This window comes from Phocoena phocoena, chromosome 8, assembly GCF_963924675.1.
Source record: "Phocoena phocoena chromosome 8, mPhoPho1.1, whole genome shotgun sequence".
Lineage (NCBI taxonomy): Eukaryota > Metazoa > Chordata > Mammalia > Artiodactyla > Phocoenidae > Phocoena > Phocoena phocoena.
The window spans coordinates 16,099,914-16,124,054 of record NC_089226.1 but is presented as its reverse complement, the minus strand read 5'-3'; the positions used below and the strand labels follow the sequence as shown (position 1 = coordinate 16,124,054).

The 24,141-nt window shown below is 51.0% G+C and overlaps 1 protein-coding gene across 2 annotated transcripts in view; it reads right to left on the bottom strand.

The window, feature by feature from the left end:
* Positions 1-6,807: 6,807 nt before the first annotated feature.
* The window catches only part of SIK3 (SIK family kinase 3), a 245,690-nt gene continuing 228,356 nt past the window's right edge, over positions 6,808-24,141 (bottom strand). Inside the window, exons 16-25 of one of the 2 annotated variants that reach the window (XM_065881599.1) lie at positions 23,933-24,083; positions 23,098-23,223; positions 22,742-22,827; positions 22,192-22,301; positions 20,841-21,180; positions 19,396-20,282; positions 9,812-9,975; positions 8,737-8,869; positions 7,741-7,911; positions 6,808-7,044 (exon numbers count right to left, since the gene is read on the bottom strand). In XM_065881599.1, the coding sequence (XP_065737671.1) occupies positions 7,754-7,911; positions 8,737-8,869; positions 9,812-9,975; positions 19,396-20,282; positions 20,841-21,180; positions 22,192-22,301; positions 22,742-22,827; positions 23,098-23,223; positions 23,933-24,083 (2,155 nt within the window). In that variant the 3' untranslated portion in view covers positions 6,808-7,044; positions 7,741-7,753. Of the gene's footprint in view, positions 7,045-7,740; positions 7,912-8,736; positions 8,870-9,811; positions 9,976-19,395; positions 20,283-20,840; positions 21,181-22,191; positions 22,302-22,741; positions 22,828-23,097; positions 23,224-23,932; positions 24,084-24,141 lie in introns of those variants that run through there. The other variant, XM_065881600.1, reaches the window with a different exon arrangement.

The window sequence follows — 24,141 nt, the reverse complement described above, 5'->3', positions numbered from 1 at the left end:
TCAAACCCATGTCCCCTGCATTGGCAGGCGGATTCTTTTTTTTTTTCTTTTAATTTAATTTAATTTATTTTTAACATCTTTATTGGAGTATAATTGATTTACAATGGTGTGTTAGTTTCTGCTGTATAACAAAGTGAGTCAGCTATACGTACACATATATCCCCATAGCCCCTCCGTCTTGTGTCTCCCTCTCACCTTCCCTACCCCACCCCTCTAGGTGGACACAAAGCACCGAGGTGATCTCCCTGTGCTATGTGGCTGCTTCCCGCTAGCTGTCTGTTTTACATTTGGTAGTGTATATATGTCAGTGCCATTCTCTCACTTCATCCCAGCTTACCCTTCCCCCTCCCTGTGTCCTCAAGTCCATTCTCTATGTCTGTGTCTTTATTCCTGTCCTCACCCTAGGTTCTTCAAAACCATTTTCTTTTTTTTTAGATTCCATATATATGTGTTAGCATATGGTATTTGTTTTTCTCTTTCTGACATACTTCACTCTGTAGGATGGACTCTAGATCCATCCACATCACTACAAATAACTCAATTTCGTTTCTTTTTATGGCTGAGCAATATTCCATTATATATATGTGCCACATCTTCCTTATCCATTCACCTGTCCGTGGACACTTAGGTCGGCAGGTGGATTCTTAACCACTGCACCTCCAAGGAAGTCCCAGCATTGTTCATATTGATCTTGGATCCCACACAGGTGAGAATGGACACCAGCCCTTAGGGATGGCTGGTGTCAGGGAAAGACCTCTGGACTGCTAGTGGCAGGAGCCTAGGTTCTTATTTCATCTTTGCCTTCAGTGTGCAAAATCCTGGAGGAGGATTGTGAGCCAGTTATGTAATCTCCCTGAGCCTTGGTTTCCTATCAGTAAAATGAAGATAAGAATGGGGGTGGTTGGAGGACGAACCCAGGGAAATCCTGTAAATCAGTACCGTGTGCTTGTTGGTGTTTGCAGAACCATTTTGTAAGGTTTCTCCTCGAAGGTGTGTGAGCCCCCAACACCAGGTCACCTGCAGGGCCCCTGTCATAGAACCTGTGAACGTGCAGGCCGAGAGGAATTTTGAGATCAGCCTCTCCCCACCCACCATCTTCAGATGAGGAAACTGAAGAGTGGAGGAATTTGCCCAGTGTCCCTGGTGTCCCAGGGAGTTAGAGGCAGGGCTGGACTTAGAACCGAGGTCTCTGGACTGAGGACCCAGGGCAGAAATGGGCTCTGCACCACCTCCTCAGGAAACTCCCTAATGTTCTCAAACCCAGCCGGGGAGTGCCGTCTGCCAGACCCCGGAGTGGCGGGGCTCCAGGCCTCTCCCACTCTAGCCAGCCTCATGCCTTTCTCCTCAGAGCGGAAGGCTCTGGAGCTGGACCACCTTAGGTTTCAATCCCAGCTCTGTCGCTTGTTAGCTGTATGACCTGGGCTGGTCCAGACCTTCCTTCCACCTCAGCTCAGTCTCGTATCTGTGAAGTGAAGATAATGATAGAACATGCATCTCCTGGAGTCATCGTAGGGGTAGCACGCATGGCAGGCAGGATAAGCCCCTCCCCCAAACACATCCATGTCCTACTCTCTGGAACCTGTGACTGTTCCCTTACATGGCAGAAGGGACTTTGCAGATGTGATTACAAGGACCTTGAGGTGGGGCAGCTATCCTGGGTTATCCAGGTGGGCCCGTGCCGTCACAAGGGTCCTTAAATACACAAGAGGGAGGCAGGAGAGGGAGAGTTGGAGAAGAAGGTGGGAGGTCAGAAGCAGAGGTTGGAGTGATGTGATTGCTGGAAGGGGGCCATGAGCCAAAGAATGCGGGCAGCCTCTAGAAGCTGGAAGAGCCAAAGAAGCAGAGTTTCCCTAGAGCCTCCAGGAAGAATACAGCTCTGCTGACTTCATGCTTTAAGGCTAGTGTGACCTGTTTTGGACTTTTGACCTCCAGACCTGCACTGTCAGATAATACATTTATGTTGTGTTAAGCACTACATTTGAACATGCACGGCAAAACTGAAAGGGACCTGGCACTTAGTAAACAGTAGCTATTCTGGGGCCCAGAAGCCATTTCGGCCATTCTGCCCCCCTGCTCCCACTGAGCACACCTGCACTGTCGGACCAGAGCTACGACCTCCGCTTCTGGTGGCAGAAGTGGGGTACGGCGAGCGGACCAGAGCTACGACCTCCGCTTCTGGTGGCAGAAGTGGGGTACGGCGAGCGGACCAGAGCTACGACCTCCGCTTCTGGTGGCAGAAGTGGGGTACGACGAGCGGACCAGAGCTACGACCTCCGCTTCTGGTGGCAGAAGTGGGGTACGGCGAGCGGACCAGAGCTACGACCTCCGCTTCTGGTGGCAGAAGTGGGGTACGGCGAGCGGACCAGAGCTACGACCTCCGCTTCTGGTGGCAGAAGTGGGGTACGGCGAGGAATCACATTTTCTTTGCGTGGCCTTGACGTGCCGAGATGAGAGACTGACCCACCCCCAAGGCTCTGTGGGCTCAGCGGAGAGGGAGGCTGCCACTTGGCCAGCCCAGCTCCCTTGCCTGTTGTCTGGAGTCTGAGGGAGGCCGGTCCCCTGCTGGGGCAGCTCAGGAGTGTCTCAGGACGAGAGGCTCCTTCCTCTTGGGAGGGGGTGGTGGTGGTGGTGGTAGAGATCCTCCTAGCCAGCACGCGGGGGGCCTCAGAAGCCTACCGGTTGGGCACTGCTTTGCCCTGCTCTTTGGTTCACTACTGAAACGATGAGAGCAAACCTAGTGTTTGACATCTGCACAGTTCTTCAGTGGCCACAGCAGTTTCACGACGAACTCAGTTTGTCCCTTTAAGGCCAGCAGGCCAGATAGTCTCCTTGTGGTGTCTGTGAGAAGGCTGCAGCTGAGAGCTGCTAAGAGCCGCCCTGCGTCCTTCAGCCGTTAAGTGCTCGGTGCTGGCAGGAAGGGCATCAGGGGGCCTGGCTTCTAGCTCTTTGATGGTTGCCTGTCAGCCAACAGCAGCCTGACCCCCGACTCCCAGAGCCCTTGTTTGATAGCATCTTACCAAACCAGAAGCTTCCTTTTAAAATATACTTATTCACTAGTGTGTCTACTCCATCTCATTGTAAGATATTTGGCTTAAACCAGCCCAAACCCCTCATTACTAGTATTTTGGAGAAGCGAGTCTTTCTGGACAGAGACCTATGGGAAAACCACCACCAATAGCAAACGGAGCACATCTCAGAACCAGACTTGGGGTCCAGCCAGTCATTGTCAGAGGCGCCAAGTGCCCGGATTGGACTAGCTGTCTGGTGGGTGCAGGGCCTACCAATGTAGGCCCGCAGTCCAACCACCCTCTTCCCTGATCTGGGGAGTCTCCAGAGTGACCGTTTCTGAAGTGGGTCCCCTGACAGGTGTGGGAGTGTGGCTGGCTGGCTGGCTACAGGAGTGGATTTTGCTCAGAAATGACAGGCCACTCATTTCACAATTGATGTCTCAACGTCGTGCTGGTCAGTCTGCGCTGGGAGGACTCTGTCCCCTGCTAGGCCTGGCACATAACAGACACTCAGCAAATGTTTGCTCAAGGAACCACACTGGCAACCAAAGGAAGGGTCACCAGGGAGGCAGATGGTCATCTGAAGGAGTGGGCCTGGAGAGGGGACACAGGAATCGGGAGCGTTTGGCCCTGTATCACGGGCCCTGCTCAGAACATTGACTGGGAAAGCACATGGTGCAGGTCGGGAGGGGAGGCTTGAAGTTAGGAAGGTTTGGATTGATCAGGGGAGGAGATCCCCACAACCACCATCACCCTATTCACTATCTGGCAATTTTGTTGCAGCTCCTGGTGATAGATTCCAATCTAGACCCAGGGCAGGGCATTGTAACCAACCAAGATTCTCTCCTGCCCTCCCGCCTGGGAGATGAGGCAGCAGGAGCTGAGGTCTGGCTCCTTGGCAGGCACGCCAGCCTTCCGAATTCTTGATCTGTGCCGGTGGAACGGGCTGGGGGCTACCACAAAGTCAGAGAGACGAGTAAGGATCTGTCAGCAGGGCTTCCATCTTCTAGAGCTCAGACCTCAGGGCCTGCATCCAGGAGGCAGGGCTCTGAGCTCATCTCAAAGGCATCCTGGCTGCATTCAGGAGGGCGTGGCACCTCCCGTAAAAGGTTCTTACAAATCGTTTGAAGGCATCTGGGTTTATCGCTGTTTGGTTTCAGAGACACTCCCAGCCTTCCATGGGCCTGTGTACACACTCAGACGATTTCTAGAAGACCCTTCTTGAGGCTTTTCCTGTTCTAAACAGTCCCACAGCGACTTTCTGGTTCACCATGGCCTCCCTCCTCTCCCTCTTCTTCCTATAAACTCCGTATTTCCAGCTTCTGTAATCTTTCTTCATAGAAGGGCCTTCCATCAGCTATCTGTCAGCCATGGCTGGGACCCCGCTAGAAATTCTACCCTGCCCTCTGGAGTCCAGCCGTGGAAAAAGGGGGAAAACTATAGCGAAAGTCCCCTTCCATCCTAACACTTATAGTTGATCGTATCCCTGGGCTGACTGAGGTCACCCCATAAAGGCCCCAGCCTGTGCCAACTCTTTGAGGTCCTCCTTTTACTCCTTCAATAGTACGCTCTCAAGGAATGTTTTCCACCCGACTCAGGAAACTCTAACGTTCCCTTCTGAGGGGCCAGAGTCCAAGCCAGGTGCCTGACGACCCAGAGCGGAGCCGAGTTCAGGCTTCTAGAGAATGCTCGTCTTGCAAGGTGGGGTGAGATAAAGCACTGCTCAAAGCCCCACGCTACACGCCCTCAGCCTCCAGCATTCCAGTTTCCAGCCTGAGCGCTTCTCCCAACTAGACTCCAAACCACAAAGGCAAGAAACATATCAACACAAGGTCATAATCAGGTGTTTATTTGCACAATCCCCTACCGTCCAACCAAGTTACTAAGTTGTAAGTGCCCACCAAGAAACGACTAAAGGTCTTACTGCAACTTGGGTCTGGAGGTTTTTAATCCTTTTTTAGTTCAACATAAATGAGAAAGAAAAAAAATACTCTGACATTTTCAAAGAACAGAAATAGGAAAGTATGTTCATATACATTCAACATATACTGCGCATACTGGTCACTACAATACAAAGCGATGATCTTTTAAAAGTGTAGTTCGCAAGACGGCACGGTTAATAGGCTCACTGGCTTTCGTCTGGGTGGTCACAGGGGGGCGGCAGTCTGCTCGGTCCATCAGCACCGTGAACAGAACAGGCTGAGCACGTGGTGGGAGGCCAGCATGGGGAGTGCAACGAGCCCGGAGAAGTCAACAGTGGCTGTCTGGGCTATCTCGGTTGCTTCCAGAAGGTGAGCAGCTGGTGGCCCCACCAAGTGGAGGGGATTTAGGGACCAAGGAGACACGGAGAGATCCCAGGAAAGGCTCTTGCACTGCAGAAACCCACTCGAGGGATACCGGGTCCAGGAGCTGAGCTGCCAACATCAGTGAGAAGGACAAGCTGCACGGGGATCCTGTCAGCAACGCCAGGATGGCCATGCTGGGAACCCGCTTTCTTCTGTGCAAATTCAGGATGAAAGACTAGGAGGCGCCGGGGGACCTTTTACTCTGCTTTCCCAGCAAAATGGATCAAGAGTCGGGATATTTAACACCTCTTCCTTGTTTTGAAGATCGGAAGGCGATAACCCAGATCCTCTGTCAGCCCCCAGCCAGCAGAGAAGACTTTGGTTTCTAACAGCGAAGAAAAATAAAGATAATGACACAAATAATAGCTATTGCATATGCACTGCTTCAGCTGGGGGAAAGGAGACCACTACATCTGTCACTGGCACGAGTGAGAACGGTTCACAATTACAAGGTCTAAATAAAATACTTTGAACAAAAGGTGCAAGTCACAATTCAAATAGAACAGAATCTGGTTAAACATTTCTCTTTTAAACAAAAATTCCTTTTGTTTTTATTTATTAATAATAATAATAATAATAACAATAATATCAACATTTACCAAAAACAATTCCTACATATGATCAAGAATTAAAATAGGGGCTGAGCATGCCCAGGGAGAAGGGGAAGTTAGGAGAGAGGCAGGACCCAAGACAACCTCCTGTTCTTCTTGCCTGTGACAAAGAGGCTGAAAAGGAAAAGCATTATATGGATGTATATATGGATGTATACATATACATCCACATATATATATATGTGTGTATATATATATGGAGCAACAATCCTTGTTATAGCACAATATAAAATGAGAATAAAAGGTGACACAAAAGCATAGTGTACCACTGTCGGGTGTTCAGTCCATGGGTAGAACCAGCAGGATGATGAAGGCAACCAACTTTCCAGGTTGTAAGAGGGGAGCCGAGTTACACACCAAACAGATGTTCTAACTGGCAACCCATGAACGCCAGGCCACTCGTAGCCTCCGTGCTAACATTCTCATATGACCTTGGCTGGGCCAGACATGTTTTTCAGTGGATCCCAGCAGCGAAGACCTCTCCAGGTTCCAGGCTTGGGGTTTCTCTTTTTGCTCTCCAAGGGCCAAAGGCTGTCATCCCTTCCTCTGTCTCTTTCTCCAGCTGCTAAGATTCCAGAGGATGTTACCCTCTAGCTTCTGCTCCTGCCGAAGAGCAGTGCAGGGACTGGAGGGCGCTCTGTGGACGGAGGCCAGGGAGGGGAGTGGCTCTGCGCTCCTGGCCACCGTACACTAACTGCTTTGCTCTTCTGTCTCAAAAAAAGGAAAGAAAGGAAGAAAAAAAGAAAGAAAATCACCTCCAAAAGAAAACATACTTTAAAAAAAACAATCAAAAATAATCCAAACCCAAACCAAACAAAACCACCAACTCAAATACACCAAATACACTTTCACGAAAGGTGGCGAACATGGATTTCCTGTTTATTTCCTTGGTGACTTGGTCATACAGGCGAACGTGGCAAAACCCCCCTCAGAACCCAAAAGAACAGCACGCTGATGAACCAAATGTGAGGAAAGGAGCCGGCATTCTGGGTGGAGGGAAACACAATGGCAACTTGGCGCAATGCTGCTAGATACTGTTGGTTTAAAGTCAACCTTTTCATTCCCGCGCAGTACATAAACCTGCAACAGAGCAGCAGACACAGAGAATTAGTTTCAAAAGAGAGAGACTCATATATTCCACTGAAAACTTAAAAAAGAAAAAAAACATAGGTGCGCTTTACCTCAGACATTTAAAGAGTTCTGCCTAGTATGGATTTGCCAGGTGGCTTAACTTTCATCAAGTCTTTTCTGTCAATGAGTTTTCAAAGACAGAACCGATACTACCTGCTGTGTGCGTTTAGGCGTTACTCCAGCCAGACTGGACTGTTTATCCGTTCTCTACCACTGGCCTCTGATCACACATTTCTGGAATATTTTGCCACTTGCAGCACAGCCTTAACAAAATCTGGCTGGCCATGTTTTCTTGCTGAATTTCATCCTTCAGGACTGCGTTCAAGGGTCACCTCCTTTCGCATTACCCTGGCCAGAGGTCCCGTCTGTCCTCTGAAGCCCTAAGCTCACTTACTCTGTGGAGGCTGTGGCACCTATAACACGTCTTATCCCCCATAATTCAACCAAGGGACTATGGCCAGCATCCACCCCCAAACAACTAGCGTAGCGCTTAATGAAGGAACAGGAAGACACAAAGACCTTGATGGGAAGAGTGGCATTGTCAAGTTCACTGGCTCAAGTTCACATGGAAGGAATCTCCTGATGGGATCAGGAGCTGGTACCGGGCCAAAGGGCTGGTTTGGCCCCAGCCAGGGTGATACTCACTCTCCATCTTTTGCTACACGCCTGCCTGCTCCATGCTGAAGGAGACCTCGGGGTGCTTGTAGCTGAGCAGTATGTCTGTAATACACGTGGACGGGTAGCAGGAGGCGTTTAAATGCTGGCTGCCATCAGTCAGGTCTGGATGCTCATGACCTCCAAGACTCTCCCCGCATTCTGCAAGACCAGAAGCAACATGGCAGATGTGCAGGCAGCGGGGTGGTAGGTGGGCAAGAGGTAGACGGAGGTGGAGGAGAAGTCTGAACCTTCCGTAGCCCGACTCCCAGCCCTGAACTCTAGCTCAGAGCAGGCCCTCGGTCTGGCTAGTGACCGTGGCTGGGGGCCAGGCTCCTTCCTGTTGTCCCCAGTGTCCGTTTTTCCCTCTTCCTTTACAGTCTCCCACCGTCGAGCACTGTCAGCTCCTGTGGTGTGGAGGACACCCTCGCGGCTGGCAGACACTGACTCCTGGGCGCGCTCTGTACTCAGGGCACTGGCCTAAGCACTTTAAACCCCCCAAGCTAGTTAATGCTCACAGCACAATCTAGGACAGGGGCTCTGTTGTTTCTGTCCCTTTACAGGGAGGACCCTGGGGCTCAGAAAGGTTAAGCGCCTTGACCTGTGGAGCCGGTAAAGGGCAGTGAGAATTTACCGCAGACCTGCCCACTCCCGAACCTGGGCTTTATAGCAACTATGATACCCTCCCTCTACTGGTCCTAAAGGGAGACAGACATGAGGACACGGTGCCCTCTAATCAGAACCAGAAAAAGCGTGATGGAAGGAGCATGTTAACAGCGCGCTGCAGGCAGAAGCGTGACGCCCCTGCCCCCGACCCGGAGCTCGGTGCGCGAGAACTGCGGAAAGGCTGCATCCAGACAGAACCCCTTGCGGATGCTGTGGCTTCCCATGGGCTGTTTGTACAAGAGGGGAGTAGTCCCTGGTGACCATGGAAGGGGGGCCCCTCCAGGAACTTCTCCGGGCTGCCCCACGCATAACACCCCTCACCCTCATTCTCCCCATCCTGGAACTGCTGGCTCCCCATGAGCGAGGACTGACTGAGAACCGCATCTGACATCCGGGCAGAACTAAGTGCTTTCCCAGCCACGAGACTCATGCCAGGCAAGTTATCCAGCTGCACCTGCAGGAAACAATTAGGGAAAGAAGTAAGGATATCAGAAAACGCGCTACCCTCAGGGACCCCTAGAGACAGCTGTGCCCTCCAAAAGAGCCCAGGCAACGGCCGGCCTCAAGCACCAGCCCCAAGCACTACCACCCAGACTCCCTTCCTCTGCAGGGCCATCTAAAGGGGGATGCGCCAATGGTGACCGCGCGGGAAGCTGAGGCTGGGGCTGGGGGTAGGGTGGGAAGGGAGGGGCACGGTGAATCTCAGCTGGTGGTCAGATGCCCTTGACATCTACATGGCCTTCCAGTGCCAGGTTTCTGACCTATCTCATCACCATGAGGAGTCTGTCTTAGGACAGCACTGCCAACAGCACTCTGTGTGAGGATGGGAACGTTCCGTGCCTGCCCCGTAGGAAGCCAGCAGCCACAAGGGCTACTGAGCCCTGAAATGTGGCTGGTGTGACTGAAGAACTCAGGTTTCAATTTTATTTTGCTTTAATTACATTTAAAATGGAAAAGCCACACGTGGTTGGCTGCTGCTGTATCAGACAGCGCCGCCTACGAGTCTGCCCTGCCCGAAGGAGACGATGCTCTGCCGAGTGGATTAGCTCCCTTATCTGAAGAAATTCAACGTAGCTGCCAGAAAACTAACCAAGAGCCTGAAGGCTCATTCGCTGGGGCCTGAGTTTCGACTGTCTGGGGAGAAGTTCAGTAACTAAGACCAGAGGAAACAGACGGCAACCGTTCTTGATTCCTCAGTCTCAAATGTGGAGCTCAGATTCTATGGAGATTCTCCTGGAGTTCAGGATCGCTTGCTACGGTGATTCAGAGAAATGCTCCCTTAGTGCCCGGAGGCGCTGGACTCTGGCTGAGGAGAAGGAGAGTAGATGCTACCCCGCATTCCTAAGTTCTGTTTTCAAGGATCCCACTTCCGAAAAGCAGGAGGGGGCCCACATACATAAGCATCGTCACTGTTCTGGATCGTGTGGTGTCTCTGGAGGGTCCGGGGCCTGTGGTGTTCACTGACTGAGGGGTGTGCTGGGTACCCAAGTCCATTGTGATCTGGCAGCTCCATTGCTTGTCCTGGAGAACTTCTATCCATGCAGTTCCCTAGGACAGACTCTGAGGGGACAGAGCAAAATAGGGTCAGCAGACCTAGAGTTTCTCCCAACACTGGCAACTCTCACCAAAGAAATGTCTCGCAAGGGACAGTGGGCAATGGTGAGGGCCACGTGCGCACTGTCCGCTCATCCTCAGCTGGCTGGTGATGCTCGGAGGAGCCTGGACCAGCCTGCCAACCCTGAGTCTTAACAGCAAAGCCGAGGCTCTCTCTTGCAGGGATCACACCCTTAGGAGAAAAAAAATCCCACATATCAGTGGTTGGCTGGATCACACTGAACCTTTTCTTTTTTTCTTCATTTCTCTGTTGATTTGACAGTGCTATGTTCCCACACCTAGATGCACAGAAGAATCATTCTTGGAGCTTTCAGGACCTCTAGCCTAGGAGGACGGCCTCCATCCTGTGGACGCCTCTCTCCCCTTCCTTGGCTTCCCGTCTGTACCCCACCCAGTCCCCTCCTCTCCTCCTCTGACTGCTGGCCCCAGCTCCTTCGCTCTTCACATTTCTATCCTTGACCGTCTCTCTCCCCACACTTACTTTGGCAGTATCATCTATTTTCACGACTTCAACTACACTGCTTCTCTATAAAGAATTATAGAAATGCTCTTTTAAGCTCCAGATCCAAAATTCTAACTATTTACTAGGTATCTTTCAACGTGTCCAATTCAATTGGACTCAACATGCCCAATTCTAAACTCATCAGCTTTCCCCCACAATCTCTTTCAGACATCCCGGTTCTGGTGCCTACTTTCCTAATCTTCTGGGTATGATGACCTTGTGGAGTTCACATTGATTCCTTACTCCTGGTTCCACATCATCTTAAGTCAGAAGAATGTGCCCCTCCAATGTGGGCCACTTCAGTCTCTTTCTTACTAATCTCACTGCTTCCACTGAAGTCCTGTTACCTCTTGCCTGGATCACTATAAAAGCCTCCTAACCATCCCTCTAGCACCGTCCTACAAAGACTAACCTTTCTATAGGGGAGCCCCAAACCCCTCATTTTCTTTTTTTTTTTTTTTTTTGCTGTACGCGGGCCTCTCAGTGTTGTGGCCTCTCCTGTTGCGGAGCACAGGCTCCGGACGCACAGGCTCAGCGGCCATGGCTCACAGGCCCAGCCGCTCCGCGGCATGTGGGATCTTCCCGGACCGGGGCACGAACCCGTGTCCCCTGCATCGGCAGGCGGACTCTCAACCACTGCACCACCAGGGAAGCCCCCTCATTTTCACAACACCGTCGCAGCCTCTCTTCCCATGAGTACGCCACACGGCTCTCCTCTACATTCTAAGCTCTGGTCAAATGGGACCATGGACAGTTCAATGCATTTGCTCTCACTGTTCTCTCTCTCTGGAAATGCTTGATTCTTTTACTTCCATTCCTGCCAATCCGAATCAACTCATCCTTCTAGGTCCAGCTCAAATGTTATAATTTTTATGAAAATTATATGAAAATTTCCCTTTCAAACAGAAATAGATCTTTCCTTCCTTTAAATGTCAGAAGACTCTACTGGACTCTGATTATATGTTATTCCTGGCACCATCTTCAATTGCATACTTGTCTTAAGTATTCATACTAAACTGTAAATTCTTTGAGGACAAGCCCTCACGTATTCTCTGCATGTTCGTGAGCCTTCACTATTCCAGAACATTGTCCTCTTCCCAGTGTTTAATAATAATCTTTTTAACTGATATTAATAAACACTCTCTTAATGTGGGTTAGCCACCTGTCAGAGTCATATAACCCTGTGGACTGGATTTTGGAGAGAAAGAGGAATTCATCAAGACTGAGTATTTCTTCTTCTTGACCAAGGATGGTCAAGAAGGATACCAGGGCCACACCTAAGTTGACAGGATCCTCCTGGTGGCACTTCTGGCTCCAGTCCTTAAGAGCCTAGAACTTCAACGTACGTTTTCTTTGCTTGGTTGGCTTTTCTGGGTTAAAGCTCCCTGGCAACTATTGGGCTCATCTCCTGATGAACTGTACCTTAGCAAGACCAGGATTTTAAACAAATTTTAATAGGAAATACAGTCCTAATGCTACCATCCCAGTATCTATTTGAATAACGAAAGTAAAATGCGCTGCTTGAGTGATGGTTAAAGGGTTTCAGGTCTCTATATTCAAATGGTCTCCGTAACCATCAAGGTGAGGCCTGGGTTCAGGGGCTGAGGCAGGACGGGAAGGGAGGGGAACAAAGTGACATGCACGTTGCTGGTAATGCAAAACACTCTGGAGAAAAGTGAAAGGATGGGAGCTTCCAAACTACCAAAAATGAAGTCAAGTGAGAAATCTTTTGAAAGTTCTTTGAGCAAAGAGGTCAAAGGAAGAGCCAGGAGCCACCTCTTTTGCTACTGAAAGCTAAAAGCCAGCAGCGAGAGGAAGATAAAAGAAAGCCTACGCCAGGACTTGCTCTGTGGGATTAGGTCACCCATCCTACCCACCCAGCCCAATTCCTCTCAGTGGACATAGCTCATGTGCCGGCTGCAGGGCCAAACAAAAGCCACCGGCAGGAAGTGGTGCAAGGCTGCCTCTGTGGAGTGAGGGACTGGCTCTTGAGTCTGCTTTGCCAGGAAGGAACACGGACAGCTGCTTCTCACTTTTCCAAAGTGTTTTCTAATGCCTATACTTTCCTCTTTGATAGCTAACCCCATCCACTCAGTTCCCTGGGGCTCCTTTCTTCTGAACTGTAGAGCTGGATGCACATCTCATGAGCTGTACCTCCTTGCTCTCCCAAAGACGAACACGAGAGCTCTCCTGTTTAAAGATTTTTAAAGGATGATTATCAAACGTGAGGAAATGGCAAGGCTAACAGCGTGTATAAGCCCTGGTTCTTGACATTCAGTTCCTTCCCACCTCTTCCAGAGGCCTCACTGTGTTTATCTGATACGTATGCTGAATCTCCCTCCCCCAACCCACCTCTCTTTTTTAAATCTATTTTTATTCCTGAGAATGGGGTTTCTCCAAACCCAAACACCTACCCTCCTTTTGGCCCTGCCTTTGAGAAGGTCCCATGGATTCTGTCCTCCCAGTCTGCTCTCTTCACAGCCTTTGGGTCTGGTGCCAACACACCTGAAAGTGCCACCAAGACAGAGCAAGCTATTGCTTGACAAATCACATGACGAGCCTTCCTGACTCCCTGGCCTAGAGCTCAGAAGCACTAGCTCTGGGGTCAGGAAGACCTGGGCTTGGATCCTGGCTTCACCAGGATTCCTGAGGTGGGGGATCCTGGGCAAGTTAACTGACTTCACTGGGTCTCAGTCTCTTCATCTGTAAAACAGGACCTACTCCACAGGTGGGTAAAGGGCTTACTTGAGCTTGGTACTCTGTTATGAGCTCAGTAAAGACTCATACTCATTTCAGAGATGTTACTTCTGAGTGGATGGGGCACAATGAACCAGTTGACAAAAACAAACAAGAAAATGATTTTATCACAGAATCCTACTTCCAGAATTATGGGGGCAATTTACCCACAGGTAAGTGAACAAGTGAGTCACTGAAACTTTAATTTCCAGGAAAGAAGCCTCTGGTTTAGGAGCGACAAATGGAAGTTAAAAACTAGACGAAAGGGAGCTCCCTGGCGGTCCAGTGGTTAAGACTCGGCGCTCTCATTGCTAGGTCCCAGGTTCAATCCCTGGTAGGGGAACCAAGATCCTAGAAGCCTCGAGGCACAGCCGAAAAAACCAAACTAAACCAAACCAAAATCAATCAAACAAACTAAAAAACTAGATGAAAAAGAAGCCTATTAAGGACTTCCCTGGTGGCACAGTGGTTAAGAATCCGCCTGCCAATGCAAGGGACACGGGTTCGAGCCCTGGTCCGGGAAGATCCCACATGCCACGGAGCAACTGAGCCCGTGTGCCACAGCTACTGAGCCTGCGCTCTACAGCCCGCGAGCCACAACTACTGAGCCCACGTGCCACAGCTACTGAAGCCCGCGTTCCTAGAGCCCATGCTCCACAACAAGAGAAGCCACCGCAATGAGAAGCCCGCGCACCACAACGAAGAGTAGCCCCCGCTCGCCGCAACTAGAGAAAGCCCGCGCACAGCAAGAGAAAGCCCGCGCACAGCCAACAACAACAACAACAAAAGCCTATTAATAGGAGTTGGGTAACAAACCAGGGCTCTCTGTCTGTTCAAATTTCAATATAACTCACAGGTCGAAGATCTGGAAGGGCTGGCATCTTTTGCTTGGCAGATATAACTGGGAAGGGGTAGAATGGGAGGCAAGGAGGCATAAAGAAAAGAATATGACTAGGAATTCGGGAAGCTTGAAGTCAGGTTCCAACTCCATCACAAACAGTGTATGAACTTGAGTAAGTCATTTAATCTCTCCTAACCTCAGTTTCCCTATCTGAAAAATGAGGGTTGTTTGGGGGCTCAAGAGCTAACACATGTGTAAGGGTCTTTAATAAACTGTAAAGGACTACACAAGAAAAGTATTTTTAGTAAGAATGTTGAGTCCTGCGTTTAGAAGTCCCCTGTGACACTCTATAGGTGAGACCCTCTGACCAGTCTGGCAGCTGCGGGGGCGGGGTGGGGGAATGTGGGCATGTGTGTAAACAGACCAAGCCACTGGCCAAGGAACGGGAAATTCGGGCTCAAATCTTTGGCCTTCTTTATGCCAATTCAGCAGCTGGAGGAACTACGGAGCTCACCACAGGATATATAAATAATGCGGAAAGAGGACTGCTGGGGGCAGAATTCTCGGGTATTTACCCAAGTAAACCTGAGACAGTACAGGAGGAAGGATGATCATCTGATCACGCAAGGGGAATAATTACACAAACGGACCCAAAGCGCAGCGCCCACCTACCCAGGGAACCTCGGGGCAGCTTGCACAACTCTGTTAAATCTGTCAATGTTGACTCATCCTTTACTCATTTACTGGGTTTTAAGGGAAAATGAGAGAAATGACATGCTGTGCACATCCCTCCTAGAGGTTCTGAGGGGTAAACCCTCCCAGTCTCTGTCATCATTTGACTCCTCTGAGGCCTGAAGTCCACCAATGCTGCTGAAGCTGAGTAGGCTCTGAGAAGAGGATTTAGTTTTCTTTGTGAGTTCAAGCTGGTAATCTCACTGTGTAAACCGGTTATGCTATCACATTTATTTGCAAAGTAAAAAAAAAAAAAAAAAAGAAAAAAATCAAGTGTATGTAATACTACAGAGGGAAGATAAACCTTACTTCTACTTCTGGAGTGGCAGACAGGAGATTACAGGCAGCATGGGGCATGTCTAGCCCTGAACCTTCTATACATTGCAAAGAGACCTTTGGCATGTTGCCTGCTCAGTGCTCTGGCAGTGCCTGGCCCCGCGCTCATTGGTGGCATACCTACGGCCGTAAAAGAAATAGGTAAGCGTGGCCGCTGATACGATGGCATGTAATTTTCCTTGACTAACACCAGCAATCCCTGATAATCGACCCTTAAGAAACTTTAGAGAGATGCCAGTAGCTCTGCTCGTTATAATTATACCTCTTACAGCACTCATTACGTAGCGCTTCATTTAAGGCCATTTCTGAGCTTGTCTCTCCCAACCCCCAGCCCCCAGTACGAGCTCCCTGAGGGCAGGTTCTCCACCTTTTCATCCCTGCATTCCCCACTGGACCTAAAACACAGTCTTGTGTTGATCTAGTCATTCAATAAATTTCGCTGAATTTGCTCTATCACAGAAGTAACACATGAAGTGTTGGGGGGCCCGTGTGTAACTACACACAGATGGAGGTCTCATCAGAGCAAGCAGCAGGCGTCCCCCCAACAAAGACATAAACAAGGACGGGCTGCACCCTCGTGCCTGCAGGGTGGTGGGCGGAGCACATCACAACCCTTTCTTGGCAGAAGGAACGGCAAATTATCGGATGATTCTTTGGCGATTGTAAAACTGTGAGCTCTCATGTTTTTAAAAGAGTAGAATCATGTCAGGTTAAAGCAGGAGGAGATTGTGGAGCCTAGTTTCTCCTGTAAAAGGGATCATAAGACATACGCCCAAGGTGGCTGTGAACAATAAATGAGTAACTGGCTGGAAAGCACCAAGCCCAGAGCAGACCAACTCTAAACACCTTCTCGGAGGGGGCACCTAGCTAACATCCCTCACGATGGGAGGAGCGGTTAGGCGTCTGGGTGGTCACAGGTTTAAGGTAAGGACAATGGGGGCGCTTCAGGATAAGAAGAAATTTTAAACACACATAGGTACATCCCCGGAGGGATTCTAACTCTAACTCTGGAGTGGCTTTGGGCTTCCCTGGGCTATTTTTTCTCTATTGCATTATTTTACTATACTGGATTCTAAACTCACAGGGTAATAAACTTGGGGCTTTATTTATTAAAGATAATTGTATATATGGTTCCAAAAGTCTCAAAATAGAAGTCGAAAGAGGTTAGAAAGAGGCAAGGTGAATAGTATTCAGGAAAAGGCATACGCCGTGGCTAAGTTAAAGAGTAAGTTGGGAGTAAACTGGGCAGAGACAGGAAGGATCATCTCTACCATACACTGGCAAGCAGGGCAGGAGCTAAGATTAGGGCTTCTAGCAAAGCTCGTATCAAAGGTCAGGAAAAGAAGATTTAAGAAAAAAGAGGGCTCTGGGGGGGAAGCAAAACTGATCATGAGGCAACAAGGACAGGGTAGTTTTGAGCTGAAACCTTTAGGGGTGTACTTATGGCTTGACTCTTCCAGAAACCACAAGAGATGCTTGCAGGGAATAATGGCAGCGATGGTGGCGGATGTAAGAAGTTAGGGGGAAGGAAGAGGGAGAAGTAACCGTAGTCACTCAGCTTGGGGAAGAGGTGGGAGGGACTCGTCAAAAGAATCCTGACTGCGGGCTTCCCTGGTGGCGCAGTGGTTGAGAGTCCGCCTGCCGATGCAGGGGACACGGGGTTCATGCCCCGGTCCGGGAGGATCCCACGTGCCGCAGAGCGGCTGGGCCCATGAGCCATGGCCGCTGAGCCTGCGCAGCGGGAGAGGCCACGGCAGTGAGAGGCCGGCGTACAGCAAAAAAAAAAAAGAATCCTGACTGCAGTTTCGGCCTGAAGCGAAGTGAACGGATTTAAAGCTGCGGGGAGCCGCTGGGGGTAGATCATCCTGTGGATTTCAGGCAACCTCGGCCCTTACCGCTTCCACTAACTCCTTCACGCAGACTAGACTTCAAACCGACCAAGGCAGCTTGCTTCCTCCCAAAAACGTCCCTGAGACACTCCCACCCGCGGGTCTTTCCTCATGCTTCTCCCCTAAATCCAAACGGCAAAATCCTTTTCATCCACCAAGACCCAACTCAAATGTCACTTGCTGCGGGAAACCTGCCCCTGCTCTGACTGAGAACTGGTCTCTCCCTCCCCTGGTCTGCCACAGCACTTGGACCAGCCACGTCCTGCCTTCCTTCAGGCACCAGACAGACCTGCAAGCCCGCCGAAAGGGGGTTCCTCTGACAATCAGGGGACACAGGCGAATTCAAGCCCCCTGGTCTTCCTGTACATAGGAGTCACACAGGAGGGAAAAGTGAAGGGAATTCAGAGAGTATTTTTGAAGAAAAATATTGCAAAAGGTTATTTTCACACATGGCAATCCAGGGTGCGGGTGGGGAGTGTGCACTACTGTGTGCTCGCTCGCTCGTTCCCCGAGCCTTGCACACCCAGCGTGTGCTCAGCGAGTGTCTGCTGGCGTGAAGTGAGTAGCTCTCGGGTTCAGCGCTACTCCTGAGCTGTGGGCCCTGGGGGCAAATCACTTAATCTGTGCCTCAGGTGTCTCACTGGTAAAATGGGGACAGTAAGGGTTGTGAGGATTAGACAAATTCATATGTGAACAGCATCTGGTGTCTGGCACATGGAAAGCACCACGGAAGTGTCAGCTTTTCTCCGTTTCTGATGAAAGCTGTCATTCGCACAGGAAGCTTTCCCACAGCATCCCTGATGCCGTCAAGCTGCCTCTGCTAGAACACTCCCAGCCGCAGGAAGCTCCCAGGCTGCTGAGCAGCCTATTCTGGAAAGTTCTCAGGAAGGTCTTCCCCAGGGAACTGAAATCTGCTGCAACTTCTATCCTGATCTTGGTTCTGCCCCATAACATGACCCCATACCTTTTCCATCTGACAGGTACAATAGCTCTCCTGAGTTCTTTCCCCCAAGCCTAAACATCCCCAAGTCTGTCGGCCAATCCACATACGGCCTGGCTCCGAAACCTCCCACCATCCTACGTCTGCCTAAAAACACAGCAGCCGCAGGTGAACACGATACGTCTGACTGGTGCAGACCTCAAACCAGATGGCACCCATCTGCCCAAAAGCCCAGGATTTAACTGGAGTTTTATGGGACCCCATCCCTATAGTGCTTAATGAGCACAACGTGAAGGCACCAGGTCCTCTGCAGGTAAACTGATTTAGAGCCAGGTCTTCCATCCTGCTCTGTGCCAGCGGACCCAATTCCCCCAGGAGTTGAGTTTTGTGTGCTGACTTTAAAAGGACAGGGCAGGAGAGGCAGGCAGCTTCAAGAAGGGGAGGATGGGAGAAGTGCCCAGCTTCGGGGTTGTATATTTCATGGAGAAACTCGTTTTCAAGATCTGTGATGATGGGAGGGATGTCAGTCCAGATTTCGAGTAGGGTGAATGCCATGACACGAGTGGAACGATGTCTTCTGAGTATAAGTTACTGACAGTAATCCCAATCTCCTCCCAAATGAAAATGAATGTACTCGCTAATTATACAGTGATACTGAATGAAATGGCACGGGGTCCCTTATCATGCTGTAATATTCTGTGTTTAGCTTATCAACAAAGTGATCAGAGTAATAATAATACCTCAAATTATTTACATCACACATTCAGATGATCCAGTGTGCCTCTCTCTCCCTCTCCCTCTCTCTGTGTCACATACACAAACATTATGTACAAACATAAATACATACGTGTATGTTTTAATCTTCACAAATACTCTGCAAAGGACCGTTACTCCTCCCGCCCTTTTTCACAGATGAGGAAATAAGAACCTGAGGTTTAAGTGACAAGGTCACTGCATTCGTAACCCAGGCACGTCCAGGACTGAGGGGCCCTGACTCTTAGTTCAACACTACTTACACTGAATCCTGTTTCCTTAGCACCGGCTGGCTTTTATTCTACCGCAGAGGTTAAAGCCAGCTATTCTGATGACAGCCGAGAAATTCTGGGTTCTAAGGAACCACGGTACGAATATAGGAAACAGGTAATATACCTTACTGACTGTACTATCTGTATGTTAATTGTCTATCACTCTCTTTTAAGTTTGAAAACAGATCCCCTTCCCCACCAAATACCCACTTCCTACATGCTTCTCCCCTAACCGGCGCTGCAGGGCTTCTCAGGAATTCTTTTTTTTCCTAGGAACCCAGAGTACCAGCTGAAGAAAGGTCATACTGCTGAGTTAACTGAGTGAGGGCAGACTGGCCCAGGACCGGACTTGGCGGGGCTCTTACCTCGGCTGGACACCTTATTTCTATTGAACGCAGCAGCTGGCTGTCGGTACGGATGTATCCCCAACTCCTGTACATGACTCACGGCTCCTAGTAAAGATTCAGGGTCCCCGGGCCCGCCAGTACTCAAGAGCAGGGGGCCATCGTGGCAACCTTTGGTCAACGTGTTCACGTTCTTCCTGTCCGGGAAGCCGTCCTTGGCCCCCTCACACGAGCACTCCTCCTCCATGCTCTCCGAGTGCACGAGCGCCGGCTGGTGAGCGTAACCGTGGGTCGGGGTGGGTGAGGAAACCTGCGAGATACATTCCTGCGCCCTGATTTGCAGAAGATGCTGGGGGCTGGTGTGGTGGTGGTGATAAGAGTCAGCGTTTTGATACGGTAAAGCCTGGCGCTCTGTCATACTCTGTCCCCCGAGGCCGGGAGCCAGACTCCCTGCATCCCCCTGGTTCATATGTCTGAACAGTTCTTGGTACTCTTGCTGCTGCTGCTGCTGCTGCTGCTGCCGCTGCTGCCTTTTAATGAGCTGTGCAAACTCTGCTGGGGGCAGCCGAATGTCCGAGTGGCCGGTGAGCGAATGCCGGGGGGAGAGCAGTCCTTGGAGGATGTGGGGGACCTGCTGGTGTCGGGCGTAGTCCGGCGGCGTCGGGGACAGCAGGGCCTGCTGCAGCGCCGACGCCGTATAGTGCGGTGGCGGGGGCTGCTGATGTGCGCTGGGAGGGAAGGTGGGGAACGGGTCAAGTGGAGGGACTTTCAGGGCTTGGGTGGGAGGTAACCCCACTCCTGCTGAAGGGCTGTAGCTGCTGGGGGAACCCCGGGACTGGTCCGAAAACAGATGGGGGTGTAAATGCGCCTGGTCGTAGTTAGCAGGGGAGAACCGATTCACGTTCAAGCTGCAGACACAAAAGGGAATGAGTACCAGGCATCCATGTGACAAGTGTGCTAGACTCCCCAGGGGAATAGCTACCACGCTTCCTCAGTGGGGAGCCCCCGCTGGTACAGAGGACTGCGGTGGATGGGGCAGGGAAGATGGGGACGTATGCGTCATCCCCCACCCGTCCCCTCTGGTTGAAGGTAGCAACGTCACTTGAACTATTAAGATGTACCCATCTCTTAGAATATGGGTGACAGAGAAAGAAACAATCCTAAAAGAACAGACAAGGGGAAATGGCATTTTTACCAACTCCTCTAATTGGCCACTTTCTTCTTTGCAGACATATAGTAAGGTAGCTTTCTCCTTGTCTTCCTCTGTCTCATTAGCATTTTGATCCTGGGTCAATATATCGGTTTCAAGTCCGTCCCAAGCCCACCACCCCAATTTTAATAAGGCTGAAATGAGCACAGCCCAGTCAGAACCCTTCTCCTTTCCTCCTCCTCTCTCGCCCTGCTGAGGGGCTTCCTCCCACCTAGGTCACCTGGAGAGACGGCTAGGTGACCCTGGGCCGGCTCACCTGTGGGCCTCCGCACTGTCGGCACTCAGCTGCTTGGACAAGGGCCGGTGCCCATAGCTGAAGGCGGCCGTCAGGCTGGTCCGGTGCTGCATTTGAACCTGACTGGCGCTGGGGCTGACGGACACGCCCCGGCCGGCAGAGCCTGCAGCTGTCCCGGGCATGCTGCTGAGCATGTCAACAGGCTCCTGGACTTGGATGGTCACCTGCTGTGACGGGGGAGGCTGCTGTATGCCCAAGCAGGTTAGTGCCACGCTGGGAGGAGGGGAGCAGTTCTCAGGCTGCTGCTGGAAGACTGCACTGCGGGAGGGGAAGCCTTGAAACTGGGAGGGAGATGCAGCACCTGGAGAGAAAGGAACCTCACAGTGACCAAATGCCCGGGTTACCAGCTGGCCGGAAGTCACGGGAGCCAGTGAGGACACTTAACCCGCATACCACCCAGAGCAGTGCTTCTCCAACTCCGGGATGCCGAAGGCCCCGCTAGAGGACTCGAGAAAACACAGGCTCTCCTGGGCCCGACCCACGGAATGCTGATTCAGTAATTTGTGATTCCAGGAATTTGTCATTCCAATAAGTTGCCCGAAAGCTGGTCTGTAGATTATTCTTTGAGGAGCTCTGATCCAGGGCAGTGCTTCTCAAACTCTAATGCACATACAAATGGCCCGGGGATCTTGCTAAGATGTAGATTCTGATTCAGCGGGTCTGCGGTAAGATCTGAGATTCGACTCTTCCCACCGATGTTGGTTCGTCGGGGACCCCACTTTGGGTAGGAAGGGCCTAGAGAGCAATTCGAACCCTCCAGGGGATCTACACTGGGTGGCGTTACTTAAGAGATCCTCAGTCTTTGGAATCCTAAGTGCTCAGAGTGCTGGTCTCTGAAGGCCCACACAGACTAGGGCACACTCATCTTCACCTTCCTCTAAACGCCCACGAGCGAGGAGCCACGTGCCCAGCGGGTCAGCAAACCCAGGCATGACAGGAGGGAAGGTTCCGGTAGTCGCCTTTCATTGGGTAGAGCTGGAGGGGGTTTTATGAAAAATATTATTAACGGTCAACCTTTACTGAGACCTGTTCTGTTCCGGAGACTATTTCAAGAATTTAACATATGTATTTATTCAGTAAATAGTATTAGTCTCCCTATTTCACCTTTGGGCAAGCTGAGGCGCCCAGAAGTTAACAAACTCGCCTGAGGTCTCACAGCTAAGGAGTTGGTAGAAGAAGTCAAACCAAGGCAGCCTCCCTTGAACACTACGTCACTCTGCCACCCAAATCGATCGAGGGCTTGAGGCACTCAAGGCTAGGCCTCACTTCTCCCTGCGGCACACCACGGTTCGGCATAAACCTCTGCACTCACCGTGAGGCTGGACCATGGCGCTGCTCATGGGGGGAGGGCTGTTACTGGGCGGTCTGAAGAGGTGGTTGCTGGCGTGGCTGGGGGGAGGGCTTGCAGGCTGGATCCTTAACCTTGAAAACAACAGAGCCAGATGAGCAAACGCGCTTCCGGAGGTGGCAGGGTGGCCTTGCAGTTAGTTTCCGCCATTTGACACACAGGCGGAAACTACTTCTTTGGTTTTGATAAGACTCCAGGCTAGACAGACATGCACAGACCGCCCACCACGGTCTACTTAGAGCCGTCCACATCTTATTTCCCCAGACTTCCCAAGGGGGCAGAGGTCACTGCGGGCCTCCGTCTGGCCTCCTCTATTACTGGCGTCAGGTTACTTTGTTCACGGGGCTAAGAAAATGAAGCGGCACAGGGAGTCGGGGTTTTAGGGGGCCACGAAAACTGACACTGGCCTCCCTGCTTTTCAAGTGGGTTCTTCCAAGGTGAATGTTAGAGTCAGTCAGTATCGCCCATGAGAGTCAGGCCAACAGCTTAGGCATGAAACACCACGCTTCATTACCTCTGGAGCTGGTGGGTGAGGAGGGCGGGCTGATTCTCACACGCAGCCTGAAGGGGTGGAGAAGGCTGAGGAGGACAGATAGAATCCTAAAACAAATGTGGGGAAGGAGAAAGAACACTCGTGAGCTTGAGGATTAACGAGAGCCGTTCTCAGGAAGGGAAGAAACTCTCTGTGACCGAGATTTATGCTACTGTTGTTCATCCAAAGGTTTGATTCCCCTTACTCAAACATAGCAACCATGCATACAACTCAGCTCCACTTTGCCCTGCGGGATCTCCTCCAAAGTTCACAGGCAAATCAGCCCGAAAGCAAACTCCAGAGAAGCTGGAGGAAAAGCAAAGAGGGAAGAGGCCTACTTGAATCTGTTGCTGGAGAATTTGATGGTGCTGCTCCTGCTGGTACAGCATGTGCTGCTGCTGGGTCTTCTCCAGGGCTCTTTCATCAATCTGCCCCCCGTACATCTTCTGCAGCTGCTCGCACTCCTGAAGGGAAAGCGGTTAATACAGATGGGACGCAGCCAGGCCCACGCCGCGCGGTGATGTCAGCAGATGCGGATCTGCCCCCAGGTCTCACGGGCAGAAGGAGCCCCACAGAAGCACAGCGTCCTTGAGGAGCAACTAACCCATTTACGTAGGCATTTGTGTACGAAATACATTCATGCTCTGTCCTGGCTGAACAAAAGGAAAACACCAAGATGGCCTGCGTACAAGCAAAGGTTCCAGTGTGAAATCTGTGTACAAAGCACATGCCACTCGAAGCTTGGTCGTCAGGAAGGCAGAAAGGAAGCCGGCCCTTTATAAAGCCTGGAGGTGCACATTCCATACCAGCCGGAGAGTATGCCAGGTGGTAAGAATGCAGAGCAGGCTCCAACAAGACCCAGTGCCCATAAATCATGAGAGGAATGCCAGGGTTGCTTCGAAGGACGTTCCCTGGGGCCTCCCACTGAAACACAAGCCCAGAAATTCCTCTCTAATGAACTACAGAGACAAGGGGAAAATTTAGTCCCTTCCTGGGGAAAGCTGGACATAACAAGAAGTAAGGAGAGTGTCAGGAAGCTATTTGCTTTGGAACCTCTAAAACTTCAGTGCTGCCGACATGAAGGGGGTAGAAAGTTGAACACCCGGGTCCTCCTGCAATAGCGGTCTCTGTTACCCACGCTTCTCCAGAGATGCCTGCCATCTCTTCCATTACCTGCTGCAACTGTTTGATGCTGCTGTTGTTGCCCATTTTTTCCAGGTGAGCTTTGAAGGCCTGGATGCTGGCAGCCCCATCAGAGAACCGGCGCACAGGGGAGAAACGCTCCGTAGGGAGGTGCAGGGTGTTGGAGTCCTTGTAGGTAGAGCTGAATACATGGGAAGAGAAGGTTAGGGGCTAGGACTCAGGGGTTTTGACCAAATCAC